General features: G+C 41.4%; 1 protein-coding gene across 4 annotated transcripts in view; it reads right to left on the minus strand.

The window, feature by feature from the left end:
• Positions 1-18,734, minus strand: part of MAGI2 (membrane associated guanylate kinase, WW and PDZ domain containing 2) — a 1,353,147-nt gene that overhangs the window by 291,588 nt on the left and 1,042,825 nt on the right. For all 4 annotated transcript variants that reach the window (XM_044245895.1, XM_044245894.1, XM_044245897.1 and 1 more), the window contains exons 8-9: positions 15,669-15,790; positions 13,537-13,719 (exon numbers count right to left, since the gene is read on the minus strand). In XM_044245895.1, coding sequence (XP_044101830.1) covers positions 13,537-13,719; positions 15,669-15,790 — 305 coding nt within the window. The remainder of the gene's footprint in view (positions 1-13,536; positions 13,720-15,668; positions 15,791-18,734) is intronic.

Here is an 18,734-nt window from a genome sequence, read left to right on the forward strand (position 1 = left end):
TCTGTCCTCCCTCTCCAGTGCCTCCTCGGTTTCAGGCATAACAAAGAGCTCATGGTTTTCCAGGTGCCCTAGACGTGGACCCATGCGAGGATCATGTTGTTTTCTTCTTATAAGCCAATATCCTACCTGGCACAGATCCTGGCTCATAGTAAAATCTCCTGCACGTGTCCGCTGAATGAATGGATGTCGCACTTTTGCACACTATATTCCCCATACCTGGAATGCTTAATAAATTCACAATCTCCCTTCAGGTCTTTGAATCACACTTCAGCTATGACACCTCTCCTGGCCTCTCCCTACGCCCTCTCATGAGAGACTCATTGATCAGGAGACTGTACACCCCTCTTCTAGTATTTATCCCCAGGTGTCGTTTGAAATTGCTCACCTACCTCTATGGCTTTGCCAGACAGTGCCATCCCTTATGGCAGAGACTCTATCACTCATCCGTGAGTCCCCAGAACCTGGAGGGATGGCTGGTGTGTGGTGGGTACTCCCTGTACACACACATTTATGGAGCAGTCTCATTTGGGGGTGGGGGCTAAAAATGTGAAGGATGTTTTCTCCTACAGTTACTATTTTCACCTCTTCCCATTCCTTAATGATAGCTTAGGAAAATTCTTAACTTCAAAGTCACTTTTGGCTACAATACACCTAGTCTCCTTAAAGCCTCAACTTTAAACCTCTTTTCCTCCTGCCATCTGCATGGGACCCTGACAGCTTTGAGGTCGGGGAGGCACAGTTTGCCCCTGGGTCACTGCTTCTTCCCTCCCTTACTCTTTGAGGTCTAATTCTTCCAGAGAGGGAGTCTTTTTTATTTAATTGGCTGCAATGGCTGCAATTGGCTGGTTTTATTTAATCGGCTGCCTGTGTAGTGAATGGTAACTGGCCACTGAAGTGGCAGTTGCCTAGGGGCTGGCTATCTCATGGGATGGGTCTGTGCATTCATCCCAGGATCAGTGCAGTATTTGGTCCAAACTTGACCTCTTTCATCTCCATCAGCGGCTGCCATATTGGAGCACTGCCCAGCCTGCTGATGCCATTTTCTTTGCCCAGCAGGTGGCTCTCCTGAGTAGTATGTGGAAGATGACTGGCTCAGGTCAAGGTCTCTTTCAACCATAGAGAACTTGGCACAGCCTTGTCATGCCCAATACTAGGTGCAGTGGCTTCACCGTTGTGTTTTCTATTCTCCCTCCTCTCTCCAATTCACTTCTTTCCTGTTCTGATGGGCAAAGGAAGTGAGTCCACTCACTGCCTGAGCAGATGTCCAATTTGAAAGCCAAAACACCATCTCCCCTTGTTTTGCAATCTCAATTTCGAGGAGTGATTATCCATTTAGAACCTCCCTCCTCACTTAGATTGAAATGGGGATGGGAAGCACCCCTCCTTTTCACCTGGGAACAACTGGGTTACTGCATTCCACCTATAAGGAAAACTATTTTGAAGATTCTTTTTCCCCCTCCATTTTCTTTTTCAATAGAGGAGCAGGGGCAGTTTATTGTAGGAGGGCAGTTCCACAGTAGCCACGGGAGAAGGTGATGGGACCCAGGGCCAGTTCTATGAAAAGCCCCAACTTAACGTCCCATTATAAAGTTTGCTGAATAAATGAATGAGCAAATGGACGTATCTATTCTGAGCAATTATTAATAGACAGGAACACTGATGCTGTGCAGTGAGGTGCTAGGTGAAACAGAGCAAGATTAGTCAGTGATAGAAATCAAAGCACAGGGATGGACTTGTAGCTCAGGAAGTTCCCCGTCCACCATCTTTGTATGACCTCCCCTGGTCTCAGCATGGCATGTATTCACAGCATTAATTAGTAATGCCAGAGCACACATCAATGAGAGACCAGAATTATCACCAGAGAGTCAGTTTTGTATTTTGTAGAATTTGCAACTCTAAGACTAGGGAGAGAAATGTCATTTCTGCCAGAGGCACAGCACCTTGCTCTGCTCTTATGTAAACTCACTGTCAGGCAATCCCAGAAACCGCCCCCACTCACCTCTGGGCAAAAATGTCTCCTTTTCATAGAAAAATGTCACCTTTTCTCTAGGAAATGGCAGGTGGTTATTTTTTTCCAAAGGAAAAATGACCTTTGCATTTCGTTAGAAAAAAAAAATCTCAAGGACCCAGCCTTGATGAGAAACACTGGAAACAATTCCATATCTTTTAGTTTGTACTTGAGGTCCTACTTTGTAAATTCTGAGATTACACTGGCCACCACTGATGTAGCCTGTAGGCAGATGTCAAGGACCACAAAAGCACGGCACCTTGTTTTCCAGGAATGTTCACTTCATGCAGGATGGATTTGTGTAATTTCAGCTCCTGCTACATCTAGCCCCAACCTCATGACTCTAACGCTTCAAAGCTTTTATGTCCCAATTCAGGATCACAATCTTGTCCGTGAGAAACTGCTTTGCAAACATGCCCGTACTGCTAACTTCGCATGTCTATCCATCATGATCCCTGGAAAGTATGTTAAGTGCTTCATACGACATTTCAAGATGTGGCAATCTAAGTCTGTTTTTTTCACGCCCCAAATTTCATTCTCTCATGAGAACACAGGAAAAAATAGATCCAGTGTTTGCTTTTTCCCTAGTCAGGTGAGAAAAATAGGAAAGAAGAACAAAGAAGCCAGAGAAATGAAAATTTCAGGACCCAACACTTTAAAAACAAAGAGGGAAGGAATATGAAGCTCATAATACAGAGAAAGACAGTTCTAGGTTATTAATCTTGGTTTCACAAAACAAAGTTTCCCTTTTTTGTCAATATCTCGTTTACGTGATGAAATGTTTTCAATTCTGACGATGGTTCTTGCCATTAAGAGATGCAAAATTCACCTCACAGAGTTGGATTTTCGAACAAAGTAGAAAATTAGACGATGACACAAGAGTTACCGTGTGTGATCCTGTCAGTTCATGCAAATCCTCAGCTGGCGCATGTGAGAGGCGCATTAATTACACTGGGTATGGGAATCATGTTTCTGCAGCTGTAGCAGCTTTGCTATTTGCCGACTCCAGTGCGCTCCATCTCTAATTTCACTGGCAGCTTGCAAAAACCAGCAGAATTACACTTATAAACAAAGGTCTGCATGGCAATTTATCTCCTATTGACTTCAGTGAAGTCTTCTTGTTTAGAATGCGAAGAGCTTTATAATTATGAACTAAGATCTAAGACTTAGCTGGGAAACAGTGGAAGACAGATTTCTTGCCTCTTTTTCTCACTTGCATGCACATATCCGTAGGGGTGATATATGTGTGTGTACCTAGGAAATTAAACTATTCATTGAGCGCTTACGAGACCACATGACAATCTGTAGGAATATGCACCAGTATCCTCTACGGATATTTGATTCAGGGAGTACTGTTGCTTCTAAGAGAAACGTATATTTTGCCTCAGACATTTTCCAACTATCTTACCCTCTCTAGACTTTACTTTTGTGTTTCTTATGATTCGGGATGGACATGTTTTTATTTTGGAGTGGGTTATAATATCAAAAAATGAGAAACTTCATTAAACAAATGAAGATGAGGATAGCGATGTCTCTAGGGTATCATCTAGTAAAAAGAGTCAGAATCCAATGGCATGCCCAAGTGGCACCCCAGCCCAATTTTCAGTAGTCTTTACACACACACACGAGGTTGAGTGTCCTACTTCAGATGCCAGTCTACCAACAGAATAACAGTTGTCAACATGGCACTACAATTCCAACAATTTTCTGATTATCTCCTTTAAAAGTGGGAACTACTTTAAGAAGTAAGAGTTTTTTTGCTGTTAGTGTTCCATAAAGAATCATTTCATTTCCAGGGTCCAAATGGTGACCATCCTAGGCTGCTCATAACTCTTTTCATATATCTATCACTCCCAGAATACTAAAGCTTCCTTCAATATACTGGAAGACAGTCTTATAAATATTAATAATGGTTACCAATTCCGAATGATTCCATATGTCATGGCCTATTTTAAGTACTTTATATGTAATGCCGCATCTAATCAAATGTTTGGTTAAATTAGATTAAGAAAAGCCTTAAATAATCCTGTAAGGGAGCATAAATAATCATAGGAAAATCTATGATAATTACAGCAAATCTTGTGCCTTCATAGTAATCCATGTAAGGAAATCAGTGCTGCCCAGATAGATTCCTTCAACTGTTCAATCACCCAGTTGAACAGCTGAACATATGTCATATATCTGGTAGTAAATATGCCTTGGGAATTTATTATTGATGAAGTCAGACATAGGCTCTGACCTAGAGAGCTTATAGTTAGGTGCTGGGGACAGGGGATGGCAAGTAGCAAGAGTTTACAAGTCCACTGAAGGAGGGGCGGGTGAAAACAAGTACCTTTTATAAAAAACCGATTGTTCCCTGATGAACCAAAGGCTCAGTTGCATTAGTTGCCAGACCGAGAGTAATAGGAACTGAATGACTTTAAACGTTGCCTATAAAAGCACACATGCCAATCCAGACACCAGAATCTGGTACTCTTTGTACCTATTTGGATCCTTTTTTTTTTTTTTTTTTTCATTGATAAGCAAGGATCCTGGGGCTCCTAGACCCAGACCTAAGGAATTAAAATAATAAAAACTTCTTAAATGCATTTAGATGATAGCATTATTTCAAATGTGTCTAACTTAAGCTGAAAATCTTTCCCTAATATACTGACAGTCAACCACTTCCTCCATGGAGTGGTAATAAAAAGTTAGCATTAACCCCATAATCACCAGTCCTTTTCCATGAAACTTAAATGATTAGCTTTCAGATTTTTGCCAACTTCATACCCAGTAAGATTACTCTAATGTAACATCCCTGGTATTATAATGTCTAGTATCGTGCAGAGCTGGGCTCTTAGGCTGAGTAGGAGTCCCGCCTCCTTTCTTCTTGAGCTCCTAGGAGTACCAGTGGACCTGTGCTACAAATTAACATAAAGCTTCTCTGCAGAACAACTTAAAACTAATAGTGATGATAGTACATTTAAGTGCACAGACTTCCTTGGTGTTAATAGGTACAGCGGTCACAAGTGTCGTAACTTAATTACTGTGTGACTCACCCAAATGGATACCAATACTGAAACTAGAAACAACATTAAAGTAACAAACTTTGCTATATCTGTGCTCAAATGAGAATCAAGTTCTTAAGCCTGGGGTAGAGATGAAAACTAGAGAGAATGTGTATAGTAGTTAATCCTTCTCAAGTGAGCTTTTATCTAGACTCTGATTTTAATTGAAGAGATCATGAACAGTGTCATACAAGGCGTTTACAAAGAGAGAAAAGATAGAAATGTGCCAATAAGAGGCACTGCAACAGCACTTGTTTGGGTTACAAAGACCTCTTCTTTAAAACTAAATGTGTTTTTGAAGCATATCATGATTTTAAGAATTGATGCAACAATGTTTTAAACCTCTCAAGTGGTGTGGTGTGTAGCCAAAAATCAAGTATTGTGTCAATGATGGCATTTGTATTACCTAATATATCATCTTAAAGGGAGGACAGAAGATACAGAGTGTTTACTGCGGCTTTCTCCGGCTCTGTGAGATGTCCGGTGATTGATCTGAAAGATACATTGCTTGCAGGGGAGATGTTAGGTATTTGAACAAAATGAAGTGAGGTTTTAAAAGTTAGGTGTGTTTGGAAAGAATCAAGAGTAAATATATTGACAAGCTAAAGAAGCACAATTTATTTCTTCTCTACGGGAGACATTAGTATTGGTCAGCTGGCTAGAAATTCAATTCTATTTTTCTGGCTTTTGTAGAGCATAAGACTTTTTTTCTGTGTGTAGCATTTAAAGCTCATAAATACCAAGGGGTAAAATTTAGAAAATTACCTAACACAGATGTGAGTCTGGATATTTTGTTAGCTCTTCCACAGTGAATTGCTGCAACCACTTTCTCTATTTTTATTCAGAAGACAGAGCTGGAGACCAGCTGATTTCACTGCTCATATTCCCTGGATGTGGTATTATGATTCTCTGTTATTTATTCGTAGCATGTTGGAGAATTGAAAGGCAACCCATTATCCACACCTCTGTGCCAGAAAGGTAAAAAGGTAGAGTGTCTACAAGAGTAAAAGTTAAGTTTCTGAGGGAAGTTTGAACAGTCAAGTAATTCAGAAACAAGGAAGCCACAGAAAGGGGAGTGCAGGGGATAAAAGTTGACTAAAAATGTTTTGCTCCTTCTCCCATCAAAACACAGGGCTTAGGGGCGCCTGGGTGGCTCAGTGGGTTAAGCCGCTGCCTTCAGCTCAGGTCATGATCTCGGGGTCCTGGGATCGAGTCCCACATCGGGCTCTCTGCTCAGCGGGGAGCTTGCTTCCCTCTCTCTCTCTCTGCCTGCCTCTCCATCTACTTGTGATTTCTCTCTGTCAAATAAATAAATAAAAAATCTTAAAAAAAAAAACAAAAAAACAACAAAAACAAACAAACAAACAAACAAAAAACACAGGGCTTAGTTTCCAGGCCCATGAATATGAGCTGACCTGTGACTTGCCTTGATCAGCAGAAGGGGTAGAAGTGATGCCGTGCTGGTTGGAGGCTAGGCCGAGAGGCCTGACAGTTTTCCCTTTTGCTCTCTTAGAGCCCTAAGCCACTGTGGAAACTGCTCCAGGCACCCTGCTGTTCAGACCACATGGAGGGAGAAATGCCTTATCAGCCCTGGGGAGTCCCATTCATTCCAGCTGAGACCTCAGCTGTGGGTGAAACCACCCCCACATCCCAGCCCCCTCCTGGAGGGCATTTCCATTCCTGTGGCTCCATGACAGTCCCAAAGTGAGCCTAGCAGATGACAGCCACCCAGCAGATCCCAGGCAAGAATGTGGACTCCTGAGTAAATGTTTGATTGATTGTTGCCGAGTTTGGTTGTGGTATGCAACAGAAAACTCAACAGATCCTTCAAGTAGAAATATTACATTTCTCGGATTCATTCATCTGCTTCCGGAAATTGACAGAACAATCTAAATGTGAACATCGAAGGTGGAGGTGGGTGGTGATGGAGCACTGGTTGATTCACTGAGACATTTGATGAGGCAAGCCCGTCCGTGTGAGAGCAGCTGGGACAGACCGACACAGCCGTGGGCTCCAAATTCAAAAGGAAGACTGTGCTGGACACAAGTTAGCAGATAGAGGGCAGATGAGACACAAAACAGGTTTGAATTACATCTTGGGCTTTCTCTTACATACAGTCTTTCTCAGGAGATGTTGAAATCATAACCATGGAATTCCATTAAAGTGCTAGGGAGCTAGCAATGGTTAGGGAAGGTATAAAAAAAAAAAAAAACTGGGGTAAGGCAGGGTGGGAAACCAGTGGGTAACCATTAACTGGACAATCAGTATAAAGAGCTGGCCCCACGAGGGGCAGTAACTCTCCTGGCAAGAGCAGAGCAGCCATCTGCTTACATGGTACCCACAGCCTCAAGTTAAACTTCGCTGTTCCCCGGAAAGCGAAAGGATAACTTAAGATTCCAGATAATGCCAATTATAGGATAGAGAATTAACAGGGCTAAAATCCCCAAAGAATGAGAAATTGCTCTTGAGCCAATGTCCTAGTCTGATATGAAAGATAAACATAAGGAGTAATCAGCTTTGTCAGACTGGGTAGATGGCCGGAGACGCTACTCCAAAAGGTAGTACCAGGAATATTCATAAACACTCCATAAACGCAATTCTGAGCATAGGCTCTGTTGAGAGGCGGTCAGGGTAGGGTGGGGAACATCTAAGTTGTACAGTAGATGGGAAGGGAGTCTTCTTGTTACCTACCACTCCATACAATAGTTCTCAAACTTCAGTAGGTGTAAAAACGCAGTCTCTAAGATGTCCGGTTCCAGATGACAGACTGAATGCACACGGCTATCCTCTTTAGCAAAGACTTTAAAATGCATAAACCCTCAGCAATGAAAAGAACCTGAAAGAATCCATTTATGTGGCAGAGAGAGGCCGTTATATGGCATGACAGCTCAAGAGAATTTTAGAATATGAAATGAAAATCAAGGCATGATGAGGAATTTATCATGGTTTTGGAAGGTCTAATCTAGGGCGGGGGATTGGCAAACTGGCCCATGGAGCAAAACCTGCTGCCCATATTGGTAAATACCATTTACTGGAACACAGCCACACCGATTTATTTATGTGGTGTCTAAGGCTGCTTTCATGACAACAGGGTTAAACAGTGTGACAGAGACCACTGGGCCCACGAAGCCTCGAAATATTTACTATTTGCACCTTTACAGAAAGCTCATTGCTGTTCTAGTGTGTTCTTGGTGGGGGGGGTGGTGGAGAGTGACAAAGGCAAGAAGGGCTCTTAGTTGCTCTGCAGAATCCCAGGAATGTTTGATGTAAGTATATAATCCTCCCGGAGGCACTATTTGCAAAATTCCTACCACCTACCCCAAGTCAAAAACTGAGGGTGTCTCCCCCCAAAAAAAAGAAAAAAAGAAAAAAAAAGGTCCCCATTTGACAGATGTTCATATTCTGTCCCTGGCTAAGAACATTAGGGAAACTTTTCAGTTTTACTTTTAGATATGGACAGTTGAGGATCATAACACATGCAAGGACTGCACTTCAGTAAAATGAGCGTCTGCAAAAAAGAGGTGTGGAGGGGCGCCTGGGTGGCTCAGTCGGTTAAGTGCCTGCCTTCACCTCAGGTCATGATCTCAGGGGGGGATCGAGCCCTACATGGGGCTCCCTACTCAACAGGATGCCTGCCTCTCTCTCTTCTACTTCCTCTGCTTGTATTCCCTTTCTCGCTGTCTCTCTCTAACAAATAAGAAAATAAAAATCTTTAAAAAAAAAAAAGAGAGAGAGAGAGAGAGATGGATGTGGATAATGGTGGACTCTGCTAGGGAGAGACATGATGAAATATCTCCAAGGGTCAGAGGAACACTTAGCCTCAGACAGAAACAGGAGGACAAAAGATGTTTAGAAAAAAGAAGACCCACTAGAGGACCTAATACGCTTCGGGAGGAAAAACAAATAATTATTTTAAGAAAGATACTGCAAGACAGAGAGAAAGCCAAAGTGAAACCTCACAAAGCTATTTAAGGGGGGAAAAGGTATGAATTGTATATCACTGGGGTCAGTGAACAAATATATAAAGCCATGTTAATGCAAAAACTATACAAATATTACTGAAATTAGCTGTACAATTCTATTGGGAAAATATGGGAAGGCAGATGGGAGACAAGAGTGCTAATCCTTCTTCTTTCTAAGAGGAAGTAAATATAGGTCATGTCTAAATCTGTTAAATCAAGACAACAGTACAAACACATTAATTGGAGGTGGGAAGGTATTTCCCATCTCTAAGAATACAAACAGACTGAGTGCCTCTGGGACAGGGGCCTGGAGGGTGGGGGGGAGGAGCAGGACAGAAGATATTTTATGCATTACAATTATTTTCATATGATTTTTTTTCACATGCATGTGTTGATTTAACAATTTTTAGAAGTGTATAAATGCACATGCCCAAAACCACTTCTAGAAATTGGATATCAGTAGGTGCAGGGACACAGGAATCTGCATTTTTAAAAAGCTCCCCAGGTGATTCTGAGAAAATTAATCTTATGCCTCTACTTCCAGAAACACAAAGAACGAGTTACCAACCAGCAAAAGGGCAATAACAGTGATCTGCTGAAATGGAGAAATGCCGGGAGCCAGAGAATGTCAGGATGCTAGTCTCCCAGTTTCTTGCCATTTACTAATAACATGGATACGTTTGAGAAGAGGGCAAATAAAATCTAATAGGTTGTGAGTGACCTCATAATTCAACCCCTATCTACAGAAAAACTTCACAGATAGGCCAGCTTTCCTCCCTCTTATATTTGTTGAAAACCTCAAGCCTTGATTCAAAAATTAGCCTAGGGAAAAACAGGAAAACATCATGTAACAAGAGAAGCTTTTTACCTGAAGGATGTTAGATAAATAACTCTCAGACTTTGTAGTTTCTATGTAAGCCTTAGTATATCAATCTTGATTTTAAAAAGTTTAAAGAATATGACCAGGATCTCTGGTGCCTACAAATGACTGCCAGGATGTGTAGAAAACTTAACAATCAGAAGCCGGTTGGTTTCTGAGCACTATGGTAATTTCTTCTAAAAAAACTTCTTCTAGAACATTATAGGACCATTGGGGATTGGCTCAATTAGTTTCCAAAAAGCAGCTAGGGGCACAGTGTCTTCACTTTCCTCTGGTCTCCACTCTTTCCCATGAATCAGTGCTGACCAAGAAAGAAAGAATTCCCATCCTACCCTTGTTTTTATTGTGTAGGACCCTTGGTCAACTTTTCAGTAGAATGCATCTTTCTCTGTGTTTGTGTCAACACAAACTATTGACATTTCTTTGCTTAAATTAGAGATAACCTAGAGCTAAAAAAAATTGATTCAAGTATTTTCATGCTTATTTCAATGTCAAATGAGACCACTTATCATTTTTAAGATTTATTTATTTATTTGAGAGAGAGACAGAGAGAACACGAGTGGTGGGAGGGGCTGAGGGAGAGAGAGAGAGAATCTCCAGCAGACTCCCTTCTCATCTTGGAGCCTGACTCTGGCTGATCCCACAACCTTGAGAGACCACACACCTCATAAATATTAATGACTTATCACTATATCTGTAGAGTCCATTAAAAAAAAAAACAAACACCTGAGGTTCATTTATAGATGAAGTCGTTACAAAAAAGGAAATTAATTTTGTCCCTAACATGTTTTTGTCTTTTTAATTTCCTCCAGAAACTGCAATGCTGGTTTGTTTTTGCTTTGGTGGTAAACTATTTGGACAATTAGCATTGGCCAGGCTATGCTGTAAAAGTGGAATTCAGCCAATTCAAATTTCACTTCTTAATTTCTAAGTGTATCCAACACTCACTCCACCCATCCATCCATCCGTCCATCCATCCATCCATCCATCTATCCATTTATCCATCCATCCATCCATGCATCCAACAAATACTTATTGAGCACTTGCTCTTTGCCTTGTACTGTTTCAGGTTCTCGGCACAGACAAATCAAGAAAACATCAGCTATAGAGTAAAGCACTATGCCTAATTGGTTGAAAGTGTATATGAGAAATTTACAGGAGAAAGATTTTATATGTAAGTATTCATGCATTTTTGAAATCTATGTTTTTTAGTTGAGGATATATGACTACAGACTATTCTTTGATGTTTCCTACATGTCATAACAGTTCATCTTTACCAGTTAAGATTATCACTTTATTTGGTAGTTCACATAAATACCTACTGAAGTTGGAATATTGTAATAGGTTGCGATGGCATATAAATCTTTATCTAGGTATTCCCCACCACTGTGCCTTTGCATATGTTGTTTCCTCTTCCTGTGGCTTCTCTTCTTTCTCTACCTAGCTAACACCTATTCATCATTCAAAACTCTGTCAGGCATCATCTTCTGTACAAGGCTCTCCCTAAGCATCTCCTAATGGATTCAATCTCCCATTCCTCTGGCCTATTTCTGGACTTTGCACATATTTTTATGATTGCATTGATGTAAATATTCATTAACATGCCACTCATTATTTCTACAGTATAAGCGTCTTAATGATAGAAACATTTGTTTCTTCATTTTTGCATCCATAATAATTAGCAGAATGCCTGGGATGTATGGATATTCATGAACTATTAGCTCAATGAACTGAGCAGCCATTTCTATCGCTACTTGAGGAATATCACAGAAATGTGTTTATGTTTTATTTTAAATTACCTCACAATTAAAAATAAACATTTAAATTTCCTGAGTATTTTATAAGCAGATTTCAAAGTTTTATGGTATTCTTTTTCAATGAGAGAAATTATCACTTCTATAAAAGCCCAATAAGATTACATGGTTAGAAACACACTTTGCTTTTTATTTTTTTTATTTTTCTTTTTATTTTTAAAGATTTTATTTATTTATTTGACAGAGAGAAATCACAAGTAGATGGAGAGGCAGGGAGAGAGAGAGAGAGAGAAGAAGGTTCCCTGCTGAGCAGAGAGCCCAATGCGGGACTTGATTCCAGGACCCTGAGATCATGACCTGAGCTGAAGGCAGCGGCTTAACCCACTGAGCCACCCAGGCTCCCCCACACTTTTCTTTTTAAACATTTCTGTTGCTTTCTCCTCCCACTGTCTTGATTTTGTGCCAACATCAGGGTTATTACAGATTCATCCTACTCATATTGTGTTACAACTACTTGTTTATCTATCGGAGGCCCTTCCTAGATATAAACTCCTCGAGAGCTGGGCCTTGTCCTATCCATCACTGTCGTTCTCGGGTCCGGCCACCCATGCGCCCCTAACTTAACTCTTACAGAAAATTACATGCAGATGATTTTTACAACAATAGTGTTTGAAAAATGTGGTGGGTTAGTTTTAAAACTTCACTCAACTTTAAGGAGATGTAACAACTACTAGATGGAGTATTACTCACCAGTGAGAGGGAGTTACAAATATATTCATTAGGTGACCTTGGAAAGCAGTTATTTCTTGAGGAACCACTTACTAAATGGTAATATAACAATTCACAAATATACAGACCACATAGATGTGATAATGTTTCCTCAAAAGTAATTCTCTAATTTGTATATCTACTAAGACCCATTAATGTCGGCAAGTTGGTATCACAAATTAAATCAACACTGTAAAAATGTGTAATGGTGATACAGTTCTTTGGAGATACAGTTATTATACTTTGTAATACTTTCTAATGTATTTCAAAAACAACACTACAAAATTCTTGAATCAGTATTTTAAAGACACAAGATCGAATTTCTTCTCCCCCCACACCTCAGGTAAGGAAACTAGCATTTGTAAGTTATGGGATTAATCCAAGGACATGGGCCAGGAAGGAGAATTTAAAATCAAACTGAAAAACCAGACTTAGTTCATCACTTTTTTCTCTACCCCTGTGGACCTTTCATATTTTATGCATTTGTGCCTTTAACAATTTGCCTCCACATCTCCATGTTAAATGAATTTTGATTATAATTTGATAGACATCCAAGTTAACTGCATGTGAAAATTGATTCGTAAGAACTGCAGAAAACAACCTTATATATTAAAAGATTGATGGGGACATATGTAGATGAATACCATCCAAATTTTTTTTTCTTTGAGATGAGCATGCATATTTAAATATCTAACCTGGGCAATTCAGCATTGAGACTATCACAAGATTAATGCAGATTTTAAAATATCAATGGTTGAGTATCGGGTGGAATAGTATGAAATGTTAATCACATTTCTAAGACGGAACTCTAAAAATAAATTAGAAAAGTGTCAATCTCAAGAGCCCATTAAATCCAGCAAATAGAAGGGGCAGTCTGAAAAATGAGACAAGAATGATACTTAGATCTATTTCCAAAATACTTCAATTTGATACTCCTAAACTTAGGAGAAACATAATTTCTGGTTTCCCTAAAGTGAAGTGATCTTTGGCCTTCGAATTAAAATCATAGAAAGAAGCTCCTCCTATTTGCCTTGGTAGGGGGGTTGGGGGATGGGGGTGTGGGTAGAGGAAAGGAAAGCTGTTGGAAAACAAATTTCTAAAGCAGGAAGATGCTTACCTGTTTCCATTTTCCCATCCTGCGCGGCAGGCCCATCCGGAATCACACTTTTCACCTGCAGAAACTCATCAGGCTCATCTCCACCAATGATGGTGAATCCAAAACCCATGTTGCTCTTTTTTAGGGTGGTGCTGAGGAATGTTCCCTTCAACTGGGATGCATCCCGGGTGAAGAGTGGTTTTTCTACATTGGCCAATATAAGTTAAAAAAGAAAAAGCATATTTAAGGCAAGTTCGTACACAGGGGAAAGCCAGCTTCTGAGCAGCCGTCCCAGGGGTAAGGGTGGGTGTCTCCTGTAGTAAAAGCAAGCAGGCAGTGAAGGCAGGTGCTGAATTTTTAGTACTTTCTGCAAACACAGAGCAGTCCCAAGCATCCAGGAAAGGCAAAAAAGCTGTTTGGTTTGTAGCTTTTCGGTCAAGTCAGTGTTTCCATTCACCAAAGCAGCCCTCCTTGGGCTTTTTTTTTTAAAAGGGCCGAATCAACAGGCCATCAAAGCCTATAGATAAAGAGGAGCCCGACTCATCCAGACACAAAAGGAGTCCAAGCAGGAGGTACCTGTCAGTGGCGGGTCCTGCCTAACACTTTGAAGGGATTAAACTGGAAAACCGGAATGGACTGTTTTATTTTTAAAAGAGTAAGACCCATGGAACGCTACCATCGAATCAAATGTCTAAACTATTTAGAAGGAGTACCTGGATGTGGGACTGAGTTAACTTTTGCTTATATTGTGAGATGCTATAAAGATGACTAGATAAAGCTCTACTGCCCTTATGGTGTTTAGTATACTCTAAAATGTGAGCAAAAGACAAGCCAATGTTTCTATGTATCATTATGAATGTAAAGGTAACACATTTTGTAACAATATGTTGATGCACTCAAATCATATACCTAAACACTCTGACCATAACGAGAACCCACTCGTTTGGGTCTGGGCACCAATTTGTTACATGATAATGATTTTCCAGCTATGATCTGTAATAAACATATTCCTAAGCATATTACATGCTTTAAAAATAAAGTCATGGTAGGAAATAGAATTAATATCTGCTTTAAACGTTATCTCAGTCAAGTGTGTATACACACACACACACACACAAAGTATATACATGTGCCTACACACATAGAGTTATTACATTTTTGGTGATATGATTTGATGTTTGTAATGCCAAACTGCAGATAGGTACTTAGCTAAGTATTTTAGTACTTTGGCTGCAGTTATATTTTGGTTGATATGTAATAGATATAATGAATCATCATTCTGGAATTTTATTTCATGTATTCACATGTCCCATAGGTCTGCACTAAAATATATATAATATATAATATACATATAAAACATATAATATATATAATAGGTCTATACACATATATAATTATTCTCTATTTTATATTTGTTTGTTTTTTCCATTAAAATGTAAATGAAAAATGCATTTTGATCTTGCCATCTACATTTCTTTGATGAACATAACATTTTAAGAGCAGAGCAAAGTTACCGTGAGACCTTTACATTCATGGCATTTATGCTGTGGGGGTGCGGTATTCGTGCTCTCATTTATGAGTAAGACCCCACCAGACGTGAAAAGTTTGTGCAGCAACTCATCCCACTACGTGGCTCGAAGGTGTGGTCAAGGGCAGCAGGAAGCCCCTGACAGACGGATGGACATACCGAACGGCCAGGGCCTCCTGGCGCGGTCGCGCAGATAGTAAGACAAGTCATTCACGCTGCGCGACCTCTCGGGGACCGCGCGAGGGCGGGTGGATGTGGGCTTAGGTAATGTCCACCAGGAACCATCTACTGTCACAAAGGAGAACAACCCTTATTCTTGTGCGTGGTCTTTTGAGGACAAGCCCAGGGGTCTCTATGAATCTGAACTTTACAGTGACTTTCCCGTCCCACTGTCAAAACCCAGGAGTCTCCTCCCGGCACGGTGCTGCACATTTCTCTAAGGTATGGCCGGGAGGTTGTAAGGAAGCCACGGAGCCCCGCAAACATCCAGCTAAAGCTAGGAGAGGGGTTTGAGGAAAGCAAATCATCTTCTGAAATGGTCCCAGCTAAAGGCAGATCTGGAAGAGCAGGCAGTTTGGTAGATCATTTTTCTCTTTGAAACATGGTGGGTGGATCTGGTACTCACCTCGGAAAGCCGGCGCCTGCAGGGGCTTTGTTCCAAGTTCTGTGTGGGGCATGTTATGCTGCTGTAGCTTCCTTTTTGCTTCCAGGACGGGGTTTTCAAACTGTGTTCTTCTATTTATGTGGCTGAGGAATAAAATTTCAAATTAGGCTAACAGTGGGGCAAAGTCATTTAAGAGAACATATGTAGAGCCCTACAGAGAGCAGGCGGTTAAGGGACACCTTGTGTGATCTGTCAAGTGCCCCACCGGGCATGAGGTCAGGCCTCTGCTGGCGCTGGCCTGCGTACAACGCACATTTCTATGACAGGAGCAGAGTTCTCAATGCCTCCATCATATGTTATTGTATTTAAATTATGCATGACTCCGCCAAAAGAACTAGAATGTGCACTTGCTTTCTGGTCTCCTGTGTTAGTTTGAGGATGAGTTCGATGCATTAAAATAAATGGTCAGCAAAAGAAATTTATACTGAATGGTGTCACAAAGAGGATCTTCTAAGCTTTGCAAAGTCCCCATATCTAACAAGATAAGTTAAATCCACTGATGACTAGCAACTAGCATTCATACTTTTTAGAGTCAGACAGACCTGGATTGAAGGGCTGGGATAGAGAAGGACAGATTCCCAAGGATATCTGCACAAGTCATAAGATACCTCTTGGGGGGGGGTGGTTGATGCTTGTGTCAGTCAAAAGGAAAGTATTCATAGTTTGCATAATGAGATGATAAACTCGTAGACAGCAGACTCCAAGTGTCTTGAAGCAATTGCGGATCAGCTAACCCGAGGGCTGATAGTATAAGGATCCCTTATAGCCTCCTTACAGCCTAATGAATTCTTGTATGAAATTTAGAGCTCCTTGTCCTTGGAGAGGGTAGGAACTAAAAAAAACGCTGCCTAGAGGCAGTGACACATAGCTCTTTCTCTAGGATATAAATGCCCCCATGGTAGGGCTGACATATACATTGGTTTTTGCTCTTTGTACAAACAGAAATAGAATTATGGTAAGAAAGCTTGATGACCAAAGAGGAGTTAGAAGACGAATGAACAATTCTGGGTACTTAACTCTGTGCTAAGTATTGCAGATATATTTTCTCAATGTAGTTAAACAACAGTCTTCAGCTGGAAACATTGCTATTTTAAGGGCAATGAGCCTGACACACAGGAGGTCTAAATCTCATCCCAGGAAGTGGCAAGGCTGAGATCTGGCCAAAGGCAATTCTTATCCACACACCTTCTCTTTTTGATGTACGAGTTTGCACTGGCAAGTACACTTTTTTTTTTTTGGAAGAGTGAGAGAGAGAACCAGTGGGAAGGGGAGGGGAAGAGGGAGAGTGCCGAGCAGACTTCCTGCTGAGTGGGGAGCCTGACGCCGGGCTTGATTCCAGGTCCCTGAGATCATGACATGAGCCAATGGCAGATGCTTAACTAACTGAGGCACTCGAGCACCCCATTTGCACACATATTTAATGGGCATGCACACGCACACACACACACACACACACACACGCACACAGAATCTTCTCATTATGTCTTCTCAAAGTATATATCAGAAAGAATAGGAGGCAAAAGAAGCAAAGTCTCAACAACCAATTTTCTATTATAATAAATCAGATAATTCCAAGCGAGACAGAAAAGCAGTCTTCAGAAACAGGATAAGATGACGGCTGTATTTATAATCTCTTCCTCGTGGGAGGCAGGGTAGGGTAAGCTGCCTGCCATGCAGGCTCCGGAGTCTACTGGCCCTGGATTCAGAATCTACCTCTACGACTTGCTTATTAGCTGTGTGACTAAACCTTCATCTGTCATACGGACCTACGGTCGCCTTCCTCCGGGGGAGGTCGGGGGGTTCGAGGAAGCAGTGAATGCTGGCACAGGGGAGCAAACAGAGACAGTCCGGGAACTAGCAGCAGCACCTGCCACCAGCATCACCACGTTCTCCCCACCATCCCTGTCAGCATTTTGAGTCCACAGGAGAGGCTTTGGGCAGAGGGTGGGGGATGTGGGGGGTTAAAAGCACCAGGCCTGTTCTCTAACATTGCTTCTGGTGCCATGTAGGAAGAGGGTGCTTTACGACAACCTCCTTTGGTAATGGCAGTCCCCAGGGTGGACTTCAAAGTAAATCTGTCTTATGTAAAATTATTTCCCATTGGAAGTAAATACTACTGTCATGTTCTTACGCACCAAGGAGTCCCTGTGATCTGTAGCATGTAGTGAACGACGGCCTGGGATCTTACAAAACTTCTTCGCCCAGGAGACTCTGACAGCCCCACCGGATTTCAGAAGGATCAGAGTTTGAGGCCTCTCTTGCCTTTTCTCTGCTTTCGTGTAACCCTCTTATAAAAATCCTTTGAAATCTTCCTATTACCTAAAGAAACATTATTCCTGACTTGCCTTCCTTATCTCTGTAGCTTCCCCTTCAGCAGGTTCAGCGTGCGCAGCACTACACCCCCCTCTTGGACACACTTGGAGTGACTCTCGCTGACAACACTGTGTCAATCCCCTTATCCTTCCACGAGAATTTCAGCATGCAATACTGCAGCCCTTGAGGCAAGACTACCTGGGTGGGAGGTGGCATCCTGGACAAATTACTCATCTCCAGAAGCATCGATATTCTCATGCGGTACACGGGGATATTAGTATCTGCTTATTGGGATTGCTGTGAGGACCAGAGAAAAAATGTTTGCAAAGCACAGATACACAGGGAAGACCCCGCAATTGTAAGGTCCAGTGATTGTTTATTCTTCAAGGTCTAGCTCTTCTTTTTTACTGTTATTAACGAGGGCTGCTGACAGGGTCATTATGATGATGCTTTTCCCATCTGTGCTAGAGCTCCTTCCCTAGCCTCCCCTAACAACACGGCCAGCCTGTGTCACACTCTTTCCCTTGGCTCTCATAAGATCTTGGACAGACGTCTCTTGTCACAGTTAATTAATTAATTAATTAATTTTCTTATAACCTGTCTCATCACTGGGAGGATTTGCAGTACTTTTAAGGAACAAAAACAACAGAAAGTAAACAAAATCTGGGTGACAGGAGTTGAATCTGGGTGGATCAACAGACAGAACTGATCATA

Source organism: Neovison vison, chromosome 4, assembly GCF_020171115.1.
Source record: "Neovison vison isolate M4711 chromosome 4, ASM_NN_V1, whole genome shotgun sequence".
In the NCBI taxonomy this organism is placed as follows: domain Eukaryota; kingdom Metazoa; phylum Chordata; class Mammalia; order Carnivora; family Mustelidae; genus Neogale; species Neogale vison.